Source organism: Drosophila montana, unplaced genomic scaffold, assembly GCF_035044405.1.
Source record: "Drosophila montana isolate Dmon_TW-CO22-7 unplaced genomic scaffold, ASM3504440v1 contig_2666_1, whole genome shotgun sequence".
Taxonomy (NCBI): domain Eukaryota; kingdom Metazoa; phylum Arthropoda; class Insecta; order Diptera; family Drosophilidae; genus Drosophila; species Drosophila montana.
In genome coordinates this window covers 512663-526197 of record NW_026997533.1, presented here as the reverse complement: position 1 = coordinate 526197, position 13535 = coordinate 512663, and the positions used below count along the sequence as shown (strand labels likewise).

At 41.3% G+C, this 13535-nt stretch overlaps 2 protein-coding genes and 1 long non-coding RNA gene across 5 annotated transcripts; 1 reads left to right on the top strand and 2 right to left on the bottom strand.

Moving 5' to 3' along the window:
- Nucleotides 1-146: 146 nt before the first annotated feature.
- LOC135429326 (uncharacterized) lies at nt 147-1294 on the bottom strand. Its single transcript, XR_010436399.1, has 2 exons — nt 1016-1294; nt 147-944 (listed from the first exon to the last, which is right to left on the bottom strand). It is a non-coding gene; the product is annotated as an uncharacterized LOC135429326 (long non-coding RNA).
- PhKgamma (phosphorylase kinase gamma) lies at nt 555-11160 on the top strand. Of its 3 annotated transcripts, none has more exons than XM_064683592.1 (10): nt 555-691; nt 1425-2194; nt 4638-4816; nt 4892-5176; nt 5254-5344; nt 5416-5552; nt 5635-5732; nt 8125-8787; nt 10659-10817; nt 10892-11160. In XM_064683592.1, the coding sequence occupies exons 2-10, from the start codon at nt 2103-2105 to the stop codon at nt 11024-11026; spliced, it is 1839 nt and encodes a 612-aa protein (XP_064539662.1). In that variant the 5' UTR covers nt 555-691; nt 1425-2102; the 3' UTR covers nt 11027-11160. The 3 variants fall into 3 exon arrangements, with proteins under 3 accessions (XP_064539662.1, XP_064539663.1, XP_064539664.1); XM_064683593.1 differs by lacking the exon at nt 8125-8787 and adding an exon at nt 6957-7040; XM_064683594.1 differs by lacking the exon at nt 8125-8787.
- A 480-nt stretch (nt 11161-11640) lies between these two features.
- LOC135429325 (uncharacterized) lies at nt 11641-12787 on the bottom strand. Its single transcript, XM_064683595.1, has 2 exons — nt 12019-12787; nt 11641-11918 (listed from the first exon to the last, which is right to left on the bottom strand). Exons 1-2 carry the CDS (start codon nt 12125-12127, stop codon nt 11683-11685), a joined length of 345 nt encoding a protein of 114 aa, XP_064539665.1. The 5' UTR covers nt 12128-12787; the 3' UTR covers nt 11641-11682.
- Nucleotides 12788-13535: the final 748 nt, after the last annotated feature.

Here is a 13535-nt window from a genome sequence, read left to right as displayed (position 1 = left end):
AAGAGAAAAACAAACAAAACAGAAAGAAACGAAATATTGTAAACACCGAGGTTGAGCCACGTATTTAACAACCACATCAAACCCCGTTGTGGAGTATTAATAAACCATAAGCATTAAGCGAAAAACAAAATGTTTTTTCCATAAACTTTGCCCAAAATAACTGCTTCAAACGTAGAAAACAAGAACGAAAAGATTGTAAACATTTGCCCAATACTAATAACGTCTATTTCATAATTTTTACAATTGTATTCAATTCAACAACAAAAAAACCAAAACAAAAGATAAACAAAAATATAAACCCATAAATATATACGTGTATGTCAAATAAACAAAATGAAAAACAAGTCCAAATTTAATTGAAAACTAAAATTTAAATTCTGCAACGGTTTTTGTGCTCTAGTGGCAACGCTGTGCGCGAGCTGCCACATCGTTGGCAACTATCGCACAGCTGGCTCGTAACTATCGCACGATAGCAGCGGGTTGCATGGCGTTTTGTTATCGGCATATCGGTGCATGTGCACTCGATATCGATAGCTGTTTTATTTGTGGTACTTGTAGATGTTTCGGTAGTATTGTGATTGTTGTGTCCAAAATACAGGGTTTTGTTTGCCTATTTAATATTGCTAAATCCGAACTGAGATAATTATGCCCGCAACGTTTCAACACTGCAGCAGCTGTTCGTGCGTCCGGTGTATGTGCAATGCAAACTCCCCTCGCCAACTGTATTACTTTTAACCTTAGTTGACATTGAAATGTACCCGCTAGAGGCGGAGACAGTGCGTCTGTCTGGCTGGCTAGCTAGCTGCCTGCTTGCCTGCCTGCACGCTGGTGTTGTGTTGTGTGTTGGGTGTTGTGTGCGCTAGAAAAGGAGAACAAACCTCGAATTGAAATCTGCAGCCGCAGCTGACCCTTGGACACGTGCATGCTGGGCAACGCGCCTCCAGCTTACCAAAATACAAAAAAAAAAAAGAATGCAAATGATAAGCAATAGCAACAGCAACAACGACAAACTCACCTGCGGCAACAAAAACACGCAAGCAAAGTAGCGATTGTGACGTCGACTGCAACAGCAGCTGTGGAGAGACGACGCTCGAGTTCGGTTTCGTCTGTTGGCCGTGTGTCCGTCCAGTGCTAGTAAATGTGCATTAAAACTGATCAAAACAAACAGTTAAGATATTGAGTGAGTGCAAGAGAGAGAGTGAGAGAGAGGGGGTGTCTGTCTGTGCGAGTGGGAGTGAGTGCATGTAATTAAGCATGTGAACGCATTTGTCGCCATTTATTGGGCCACGCGTTGTGTAATCATTCATAAGCGCAAAACTAAAAAAAAAAACTAAAAAAAAAAAAAGAAATGCTAATTCTATTTTATTTGATTTGATTTTTTGTTATTTTTTTGTTGTTGTTCTGTTTAAATCGATTTGTTGTAGCTGGCATTCGTTATTAATTAAATCAGCAGCCGCAGCGGCAGCCGTAACAACAGCTGAGTGTGAGCGAGCCAGCGAGTGGGAATGAGAGAGCAACAGCAGCAGCAGCAGCAGCCCACATTTGACTTATACAGCAACAACAATTGCTGCTACTGCTTCTTCTTATACAAAGTCAGCCACCAGCCAGAGCTGCAAAACACCGGCACAACAGCAGCGGCAGCAGAGGCAGCGGCAGCAGCAGCAGCAGAAGCAGCAGCGACGCCAACGTCAACGATTTGTTGGTAATTAAAAGCAAAAAGAGAACTGAACAACGCAGCAGCAGCAGCGATCGCAGCAGCGGTCGCAGCAGAGCACAGCCCCCCCTCAATCGCAGTCGGCCAGTTGTCGGCACATAACGGAACAGATTCAATTCGTGCACTGATCGCATCGCAACGCGTCGCGTCGTTTATAAAAATAGCAGCACGCCAAAAGAGCGACAGAGAGAGAGAGAGAGAGAGAGAGCGCGCGAGATTTAACGGTGTGGGGGGATTATTGTTGAATTGGATTCTGTCGCCAGACACAACTGCGGATTTGGATTACAATTAACAAGAATAAGAAGAAGAAGCAGAAGAAGAAGAACAACTAAAGTGCGCTGTTGCCGCTGCGCCGTCTGAGAACGTCGCCAAAATTTCACTCGATCTAATGGCCAAAGACGAGGAAGACGACCTGCTGCCCGACAAGGATGCGGCCAAGGGCTTCTATGCCAAATATGAACCCAAAGAAATATTGGGCAGGTAAGAAATAGCTGGCTTAATTAAGCTAAAAGCTTTAAAAGTCCATTTCTCATGCACACACATTGAAAAGGGACAGAAAGATTAGAAAGGTTAAGGCAAAAGAAAGCATCCCGACCTCAAAAAGTATAAACATAATCCAAATCCCGCCTTCGTCCCTCTGTCCTTTCTTCGATCTCGGGAACTACTCGAGCTGGAGTCTTGAAATTTGACTAACATATTCACCTAAAGCTACGCAGATCAGGCTTCTGAGTTTTTTTTCGATAACTCCTTTCATTTCCATAACTCCTTTCCTTTCGATAACTCCTTTCATTTCCATATTACCGATAACTCCTTTCATTTTCATATTATCGATAACTCCTTTTATTTCCATATTATCGATAACTCCTTTTATTTCCATATTATCGATAACTCCTTTTATTTCCATATTATCGATAACTCCTTTCATTTCCATATTATCGATAACTCCTTTTATTTATAACAATTATCTGACTATCAATTATGGAGTTAAACAAGAATAAGTTGTTTTTTGTTGCGAACTGTTTTTAAATCATCGATAACTTGCCCAGTCTCAATTATATCGTTATCGATATATTCTGTTTTCTTAGCATATATCGAAATTTTTAAGAGCTAGAGAACCCAAATTTTTGTATATAGTTTCTGTCATAGTCACAGATCCAAAATAGTTTAACTTTCCCCTGAAAATGAAGATCTTCAAAAAATCGATAACTTGCCCGATTTCCATTGAATTGTTATCGATTTGCTTTTCTTCACCAGATATCGAAGTTCTTGGGAGCTAAAGAACCCAAATCTTGCCTGCAATCTCTGGCATAGCCATAGATCCAAAATATTTCACTTTTATCTTCAAAATTTTATAAGTGCAATTCAAGATCATCAAATAATCGATAACTTGATCCATTTCCATGAAATCGATATCGAAATTCGGTTTAATCAAATGACAGCTTTTAAGAGCTGGAGGAATAAAATTTTCTATGCATAATCACAGATTCGTAATATTTCACACTCTAAATACGAAACCTAATAGAGAACTTATTTGAAAGTTTCCTCTGTGTTGCCTGAGAGTTGCATTTGATATTCAAAGATATTCCGAGTACTTGGATATATCTGTAGAAAAAGATTGTTGGGCTCTGCGTAGAGCATTCGCTGGTTCGGTCTGTGCCCGGAGCTATTTGTATTATTATATTTATTTATTTTGTTGCTGTTTTGTGCCGACTCCGCGCAATTGTAAACTTTGTTTATTTCAATTCATTTTCATATTTTATTTATTTGATTTTTTATATATCATTTTATTTCGTTTTTTATTTTTTTGCAACGAGTTGCCTAATTCTCGCGCCATGACTCAAAGCGTTGGCGTCTTCAATTGCCCAATGGGCAAATGCTGAGCTGAGACGTGTGAACTGTCGCGTAGTACCCGAAATTCATCAGAATTAAACGACGCAAGGCCCCTACCCCCGGGGGGGGGGGGGGGTAGAGGGTACAGGCAAGCGGTGTAAGCTGAGCTCGAGCCAGGGGGGGGGGGGAGGTCGAGGTCCGTTAAAAGCGAACTAGTTTCCGCTTAACCATATGGTAGAAGACCCTATGGAAGATAGCCCCCGGTAGAACCTATGGAGGATACCCCTCTGATGGATCCTATGGTAGTGACCCCTCTGCTAGACCCTGTGCAAGGTATCCCTTTGGTAGTCCCTGTGGAAGATATCCCTCTCCTGAATCCTATGGATAATATCCCTCTGCTGGATCCTATGGAAGATATCCCCCTCCTGAATCTTATGGAAGATAACCCCCTGGCAGATACTCCCCCTGCAAGACGCTACGGCAGATACTCCTCTGCTGGATCCTATGGCAAGACCCTCCTGCTAGCTCCTGTGGAAGATAACCCCCGGGCAGATACCCCTTTGCTAGACCCTATGGAAGATGCCCCTCCGCGCTAGACCCTGTGGAAGATAACGCCCTGGCAGATAACCCCCTGCTAGAGTTCGGATAATATTTGCTCAATGCAACCTTGAACTGAACTTGAGTGTCAAGAAATGCTGATCATGGAGCAGAGGTATCGTGTCATCGAGTTACGCCGTGTGCATCGCATCACTAGGCAAACAGCTCGTAAAGCTGTAACCAATGTAACCAACTTTTTAGGGCCCTAGACCTTATCGGGATTAGATAGCGCAAATCTTGAGCACACTCTGTCAAGCATTTGGACATGCCAAAACGGGCCAAATTCCTGACTCCAATCGGCTAGACTCGATTGTTGTTGTTGTTGGTTTAGCTTAAGTGGGAGATCGAATGTGTGTGCTTGGATAACTTGGATAACCTTGGGCCTGAAAACTGGATTTAGATCGGACTGCAAAGACCGAACGCATTGCATACTCCATAAGCCGCAGCAGCAGATCCTTCGTTTAACATTTCGCATTTGGTATTTGGTATTTGGCAGGGGCATCAGCTCGACGGTGCGACGCTGCATCGAGAAGGAGACGGGCAAGGAGTTTGCGGCGAAGATTATTGATCTGGGCGCCACAACGGAGGCGGGCGAAACGAATCCATATCACATGCTCGAAGCAACCAGACAGGAAATCTCAATCCTGCGCCAGGTGATGGGACATCCCTACATAAGTGAGACAAAAATAAAATAAATATATATATATATATATGCAATTTGTATTTATACTCCTCCATTCCGTTTCACAGTCGATTTGCAGGACGTGTTTGAGTCGGATGCATTTGTGTTCCTCGTATTCGAGCTGTGCCCCAAGGGCGAGCTCTTCGACTATCTGACATCGGTGGTGACGCTCTCCGAGAAGAAGACGCGCACCATAATGCGACAGATATTCGAGGGCGTCGAGTATATACACGCCAAGAACATTGTCCATCGCGACCTGAAGCCGGAGAACATACTGCTCGACGAGAATCACAATGTGAAGATCACAGACTTTGGCTTCGCCAAGCAGCTGCACGAGGGCGAGAAACTTACAGGTGATCGGATCGCAACTGTGAATGCATATCATAGAGTATATTATATATACTAACCTCCCTCCCTCTCAACCTTGCAGATCTGTGCGGCACGCCGGGCTACTTGGCCCCGGAGACGCTCAAGTGCAACATGTTCGAGGGCTCGCCGGGCTACTCGCAGGAGGTGGACATGTAGGAGAAGCAACCGTCTAAATCTTTTTTGCTATTATTAATAACCACTTGCCTTGTTTATCCACCTGCAGCTGGGCCTGCGGCGTTATTATGTTCACGCTCCTGGTCGGCTGTCCGCCCTTTTGGCATCGCAAGCAGATGGTGATGCTGCGCAACATCATGGAGGGCAAATATAGCTTCACCTCGCCCGAATGGGCCGATATTTCAGGCAAGAGTCGAGCACACACAATATATATATATATATATATACATATTTAATCGCATCAGATATTATTCTGACTGTCTTGCAGAGGATCCCAAAGATCTGATACGCAAATGTCTAGTCGTTGATCCTGCGCAACGTATCACCGTCAAGGAAGTATTAAGACATCCATTCTTCAATCAAATGGTAAGTGCCGGCGCCCTCGCCAGCTGCAGGACCCATCCGCCAGACCCTAGGCATTACTATAGTGTATACATATATATTCTAGTCCGTATGTTTATCCATATCGTCTAGTTGCCAGGCCCTGGTTCCGGTTCCGGTTCCGGATCCGGTTACAGATTCAGATTCAGATGCAGGTCTCTTAAGCGCACACACCTTAAACACCATAGCTATATACTTGCTATACATATATCTATATATAGTCTTAAGTTCCCGCACATTCAGCACGGCATATCTCATAGTTATCTAAAGATAAATCTAACCCCCCCCCCCCCCCCCACCCCCTTGCCTTTATGTGGTGTCCAGGTTTTTCGGTTTCAAGCTAAACTTGGCTTAATGGCAGTGTTGCCAAAGGCAGCTATTTTCTAGCTAAATTTTGCCTATTTTCAGCTAGCACAAATTGTTAAAATTCCCAACTGGTTTCAGTTTATTTTTTCTTTCAAATTGTTGGCAACACTGCTCGGACAAATGTCTCTAATCCCCCCCCCCGTCCCCCCTCGCCGTTAAACTCTGAAATACACAACTGTGACTCACAATTTCCACAAGCCTTTATTAACTGCTTTATTTTTGTATAATCTATAATACACATATATATATAAAATAATATAATCCGCCTTGAAGCGTTGACGAGTTGAACTCGTATTGCATCTGGAAAGCTGCGCACAAGTACAGTGAGCACTCGATAAGAAGAACGTTTCATTATATTCTTTTAAGTGCAAGCTTAAATATTTCCATTCTAAAATTGAATTCTCTATATAGACTTGCATAAAATATGTCTGACATTCCCACTACTCGAGCGTTCACTGTATTTCAATTTCCCGTTTAAGTTCTAGAAACCAGCTGCTAATTCCACTTCGCTTTTTAGTTACTTGATATAAATATTTATTTAAATCTCCTATGTTTTGCCTTAAGTTAAGCCAACTTAAACCCATTTATATATATATATCTATTTCTTTTTTTTGTTTTCTTTTTTTTTTTGTTAATTTCTTATGTTTTAAACTTTATTATATATACGTACATTTTTCTCTTTTTCTTACATATAAACAATATAATACAAAAAAAAAACCATATATACGTTTATTTTACCAAAATCGAAACACACGAATACGAATTGAAATGTTTTTGCCCAAATGTATTTTCGAACACTCAAAAAATCGAAAAAATATCGAAAAAAAAAAAAACGAAAAAAAGCTGTTCGAGCAAAACATTGATGGCCTCAAGCGCAGCCTGTCGACCAAGTCCAGAAGAATGAGTCGCATCACTGAAATCGCACTGGTAACGAATTATTTCCGGACTAACCCCCAATTACTTATAAACAACTACAACAGCAGCCAAATTCAAATACAATTACAAATAATAATAATAATGATAATAATTGAAAAGAAAAGAAACAGTCACATTATATTGTTGCATTTTGTGTTATATATATTTGCATTGTGTTTCGATTCGATTCGCTTCGATTCGATTCGATCAATTAACACCGAAATGTTTTGTATGTGTTTATCGACTAGTTATCCAGTTATCGTAATCGTGCTCGTTATCGTTTTTGAATGCGTGCCATCTATGCCGGCATTTAATCCATTTACATAACCTTAAAGTTACACATTTTACGCATTTTAAGTATGTATGTATGTTAATTAATTCTCTTAATTGCTTTAAACATACAATTTATTTGCTTGTCTCAATATCAATATCTATATGTATTCGTTGTCCTTGTCCCGTTGCGTGTGCGATTGCGATTGCGATTGCGATTGTTTTCTTTTCTACATTTATCGATAAGCGATAACGATAACATTAACAACAACAACAACAACAGCGCAGCAACAGCTTGAAGCGAAAGCCAACGGCAACCCACCCCACCCCACCATGTGCATGCATGCCAACTCTGTCTAGCATCTGGCGTTAACATCTACACGAAACTCACCACGACTGTATATGTGCTGTATACTCTTATACTGCCTGCATGTGTGCGTGTGTCTCTCTCTCTCTCTTCTATTAGCTTAAGTGAGGAGAATACCAAAACAAACAAAAAAAAAGAAGAAAAAGAAAGGTGCATATAAAGAGAAAGTTAGGCGCGGTTTTCAGAAGTAAAAGAATTCCACAAAATATGTTTAAGTTAAGTCTAATTAATAGGCATATAGAGTACATATACATACATATACATATATAGAGATACTTTTAGTTTTATGTTTATTGTGTGGTTTTGTTCATTTGATATAACCCTAACATTTATACAATTTTGATTCTTCATTTTCTTTGCGTTTTTTGTTTTTTTTTTGCCCACCCAACATATATACGCGCTGCCTGCACTTTGCCTCAATTTCTCTCAAATCAAACAAATCCAAAATGTGATAATTAGGTTCTAATGAACGATGCAACATATATGCAGCAACTGCATTCAAATACCAGACAATACCTCAATTATCCAGGCAACGTTGCGGGCACTGGTATCGGTATCGGTATCGGTATCGGTTCAGGTATCGGTATCGGTAACGGCCCAAGCTCTAGCCACAATCAGGCAGCCTTTCGCTATAACCAGCTGAACAGTGGCAACGCTGGCAGCAGCTCCTCCTCCTACATATACTGCAGTGCGCCGCAGAGCTCGTATTCATCGAATCGCCTGCGCGACGTCGCCGCCGCCAGCAGCAGCAGCAGCAGCAGTTACATTGCCCCGGATCCGGACAAACAAAAGCTGCAGCTGCAGCTGCAGCAGCAGCAGCAGCAGGAGGCAGCGGGGGGTGGTGGTAATGTGACAACAGGAACCACAGCAACAACGTCCAATTCCACCTGCAACACAGCCTCCTCGATGACCTTGACGGCCACCGTCTACTATCAACAGCAGCAGCAGCAGTTACAGTTCCAGCAGCAGCAGCAGCAGCAGCAGCAACAGCAGCAGCGCCAGCGACCGCAGGCGGGAACAGTTATCAAGGCGCGGCAACAGTTGGGCATCGATAACGATAACGATAATTATGAGAGTGCGGCAAATGCAAATGCAAAACATTTATTGTATTCATCAGTGCAGGCAGGTTTTTCCTTTGTTTTGTTTTATGTTAACGTATCAATTTAGTTCTACACCGCATTCTTTATGCTCTATCAACGAAACGCGCTTTTTAGTTGACTTTGACTAGTGCCATCATCCAATAAGAATCCCAACACTCACCGCCAAGTTTCAGGCATCACTCACACACACACACACACACGCACACTTACCTTTGGCAGCGGCGCCAACACACACACACACACACACACACACTCAATGCTCATCGCTTACATTTCAATTCCACTCGTTCCTTTAATTTCACTTAAGCACAGTAAAATTTAGCAGGACATACTCACCACTCACACACACACTCTTTGCTCTCTCTCTCTCTCTCTCTCTTACTCATTAATTTCTGCAACCTTGGCTCTCTTTGATACTCTATTTGCCAGCCTGGTACATGGAACACTTGTTTAGTTTGTAACACTTATGATTAATTTTATAATATTTATAAACTATTTAGTCGTATTTGAATTATAAAAACTGTATTATATGCACCTTTATAGTATGTAGTATATATATATATATATACATATCTTTGGGTTAACTGGATGTAGTCAAATTATCGCAAAAAAAAAAAAGAAAAAAGTGTAAAGAATAAGAACGCTTTGGCCGTTTAATTTGTCTGGTATTCTCGTATAAATATGTTGTGTATCGCTAATCATAATGCTGTTGTAGTTTGCGCTTTCTGTCTCTCTCGCTCTCACAATCTCACCTTCTCTTTGGCTTTGCATGCATCTTATTTTCTGTTCTAACTGTTAAGTACACCTCTGAGCATATGCATACATACACCACATATTCACATAGATAATATATGAACAAGAACAACAAATTATAAAAAAAAAAAAAAAAAACAACAACAACAACAATTACGCTTACCGATTCACTGACGATGTTTTTTGTTTTGTTCTTAATTTCTCCTCTGTATGATTTGATATACACGTTTTGTTTTGTGTGTCATGTACTCTATATTGTCAGAGTCTCAACGCCCTTATAAGATGTGTGTCTATAAGTCGGTGTTGTGGAGACTCCCTTGTGAGTAAACCAAAAAGTCAAACTGCCAACAACAAAAAAAAATCCAATTTATAAACAATTAGTTACCTTACAGTATATACATACATATACATATATAATTTGCCATATCCAATATATATGTATGTCTATAATTATGTACATATATCTATATATTTGTGTGTGTGTTGTCCTTGAGCGCGTTCCGCATGCGCTCTCTTTCTCACTCGCCTCACTGAATTAACAGTTACGCCTACTACCCACACCACACTTTTGAGTTCTTTGAATCCCGTTATTTGTTGATTTGCTTCTGCTTTTGCTTCTCACACACGAATACACCACAAACATTCGCACGCACACCGTGAGAGACACCGTGGTGAATTATGTATCCCCCACTCTCTCTCTCTCTCTCTCTCTCTCTCTCTCATAGTCGCATTAACATGGGTATGTTAAATGCACCGCATTAACAGCACGCAACTAACAGCTTAGTCTAACTTAATACAAATGCATCGACTAAGCCGACAGTCTGTCTCTCTCTCTCTCACTCACACACACGCACACACCCATCCACCCACACACACACACTCACACTATTGTAGCGCAAGCTGTGTTCGCGTAAAGTCTTTTAACCTTGCAAACCAAAACAAAAAACACACTCACCGAATTGTTGCATCGAAAAGCTGCTAACGTTAATCATATTAATCCAAGGCGTATGAACTAAAATTAAAAAAAAAAAAAATAAATTAATAAAAAATCCTAACAACAAAATTTGAATTACTTAACCCATAACTAATTGAGCCCCATCCTCTGTGTGGTTTTTATTTTTATTTTGTTTGTACATGTAGCTGCGGAAACAGAGTCGCTTCAATGCGCGCAAAAAGTTCCAATTTGCCATATTAGTGATACGCGCTGTCATTAGGATACGCCGCCTGCGCTACACGGCCGAGCCGCTGCATGTCGAGGATGCCATACGCGATCCGTATCGCGTCAAGGTGCTGCGCAAGGTAAATACACGAATACACACACGCGCGTTACAACACTGCCCAACAATTAACCGTTTTTTTATCCACCTTGACAGGTTATCGATGGCTGCGCCTTCCGCGTCTACGGCCATTGGGTGAAGAAGGGCGAGGGCCAGAATCGTGCCGCCCTGTTCGAGAATACTCCGCGCACCGAGCTCCATGCGCTCTACATAAACAATCTCAGTCGATAGGAGACGGCCAGCCCACGCACACACTAACGCAACAGTTACTAAAAGAAAAAAAAACTACTAAAAAATATAATAATAATAATTAGAAACAAAAAAAAAACAAAACAAAACAAAACAAGAAAGAGACACCAAAACAACGTGCAGCACTTATCAAAAGTAAACGGTTTCCTTTATTTTCTTCCGATTCATTTTGTTCTGTTTATGCGCGGGCAATCCGCATTGTCACACACAGATTACGTATGCATACATACATACATACGTGCGAGGTGTATAAGAGTTCAACGAACTGTGTTGCATAACATAAAAACTACGCCAACTATGCGTACGTATATAGTAAAGAAGAACAACACACACACGCATACACACACACACACACACGTAGTGTAACAGCAAAGGCCTTTTGCCCAATGCCCACAGCAACAACAAACAAACATACATACATACATGCATACATGCATACAAACATACAAACATACATAGATGCATATGTATTTTCTGTTAATGATTTTATTAAATTATTTAATTGTATTGCTAAGCGTTTACATTTTAATTGTTATGTTGTAGTATACAAAATAAATAAAAACGAAAAAAAAACCAAACAAACATATGTAAAAAGGAAACAAAAAATATGCACAAAGCAGCGCGCTCAACGATAACATTTAAATCTGCTTGTTGCAGTCGTAGGTGCGCTCACAGCACTCGGGGAAGCTGCGATTAGTGTTGACAAAGTCGCGCAGCTTGCAGCCCTTGCGTGGCGCCACAGCGGTGCATGTGCGAAACTCGACATGTCCGTTATCCAGGCATGTGACGCCGGCGCAGAGATGATTCGGCGCCTTGCCCGTCTGACCGGGCGACATTATCGAGTTGGAGTCCAGCACGCACTTGCCCGGGTAAGCTAAGCAAATAAACAAAATTGAATATGTAAATATATGTGTATGTATATACATATGTCTGCCATAGAAATTCCAGTCAATTCCAATTGGACATATACTTACTGGGATTGCTGAAGTCGGCGCGCGCAATGGCCGCCTGCGCGCTGTGGCTGGCCAGCACAAGGACAAAAGCGCAGGCGAGCAGAGCGACAAAATTGAACTGCGACGACATCTTGTTGGAATGTGGAATGGGAAATTGGGAATTGGAAACACGCTGTTGCTGATTGGGCTGTAAGTCCGCAAGTGATGCTGATTGGGATGCGGCGGCAATGTTTTATACAGAATCCGTGTGCGTGTTATCAAAAAAGCCGAAGCTTATCGAACGGCGCCAGCTGAGACTGAGCTGCGGCAGCGGCAGCGGCTGAGCCAACTTGACCTTGTCCAATGCATGGCTGGCGCATATACCGCTCCTGCTCGCGCCCATTGCCATACGGCCCGGTTTAACGGCAGCTGCCTGTTTGGCCGCTTTTTGTTGCTGCTTGCGGCGACTTCCCTGCGGTTCATTGAGTACTTAATTACATTACGCATATAAATAATTTTCTGATGTGCTTCAATTTATACACATACATGCATACATATATTTATATGTACATATATATGCTTGCAGGTATGTACATATTTTTATTTTGCTCGTTTTTTGTTTACGCGCCGCCGCTTATCACGTTTTTCATTTCGCAGTCGCCGTCAATTGGCGCCTGTTTTGGTTTTTTGTCATTTTTAATTATATTTTTGGGAATTTTCGTATATTATTCTTGTTTATAATTTGTGACATTCCTACCAGTAAATGCGTCTGAGTCAGCAGCGCTTCGCACGCAAATCATCTGCCGGCTCGGATTTTGAACCTGCGTCCGAATATCATTCGATAAAAACTTGCAATTGTGTGTGTGTGTGTGTGTGTATCGCCGGGTCAGTGTTATCGATAGCCGGCCATTGACATTGTCAGCACGGCCGCCATTTTGTACCAAAAACTAATACAAAATGTACCAAATTCTTATAAAAAAAAAAAAAGTACCTCTGTTAAGTTTGCTTAAGAGCAACGGGTTTTAAATGAAAGTTATTCCAGTTTACATTTGTTGAACCTAAAAAGCACCTAAATTCGCACATATTTACAGAAATTATTATTAAAATTTATTGCAAATATATATAAAATAATTTTAGCAACAAATTAGAACGTTGAACACGTTGTAATTGCCGATTAAATCAGTCGAAAGGCGACTGCTCGTTTTGTCTCGGCGAGTGACTCCAAAACTGTAACGGTGACTTTCAAACTGTGACTTAAAGGAATATCCATGACAGTTTTAAGGGGCGAAGATTGGATCATGGCTTGATCTTGGTAGGATCAGAGCTGCCAAACTTGTCATAACTTTAATAGGAAAATGGTACATTGCATTAGGAAAGTACCAATTGTGGTACATTTGGTACATTTTCGTTTTACGGGACGAAGATTGGATCATGGCTTGATCTTGGTAAGATCAGAACTGTCAAACTTGTCAATACTTTAATAGGAAAATGGTACATTGCATTAGGAAAGTACCAATTGTGGTACATTTCGTACATTTTCGTTTTAAGGGACTAAGCGT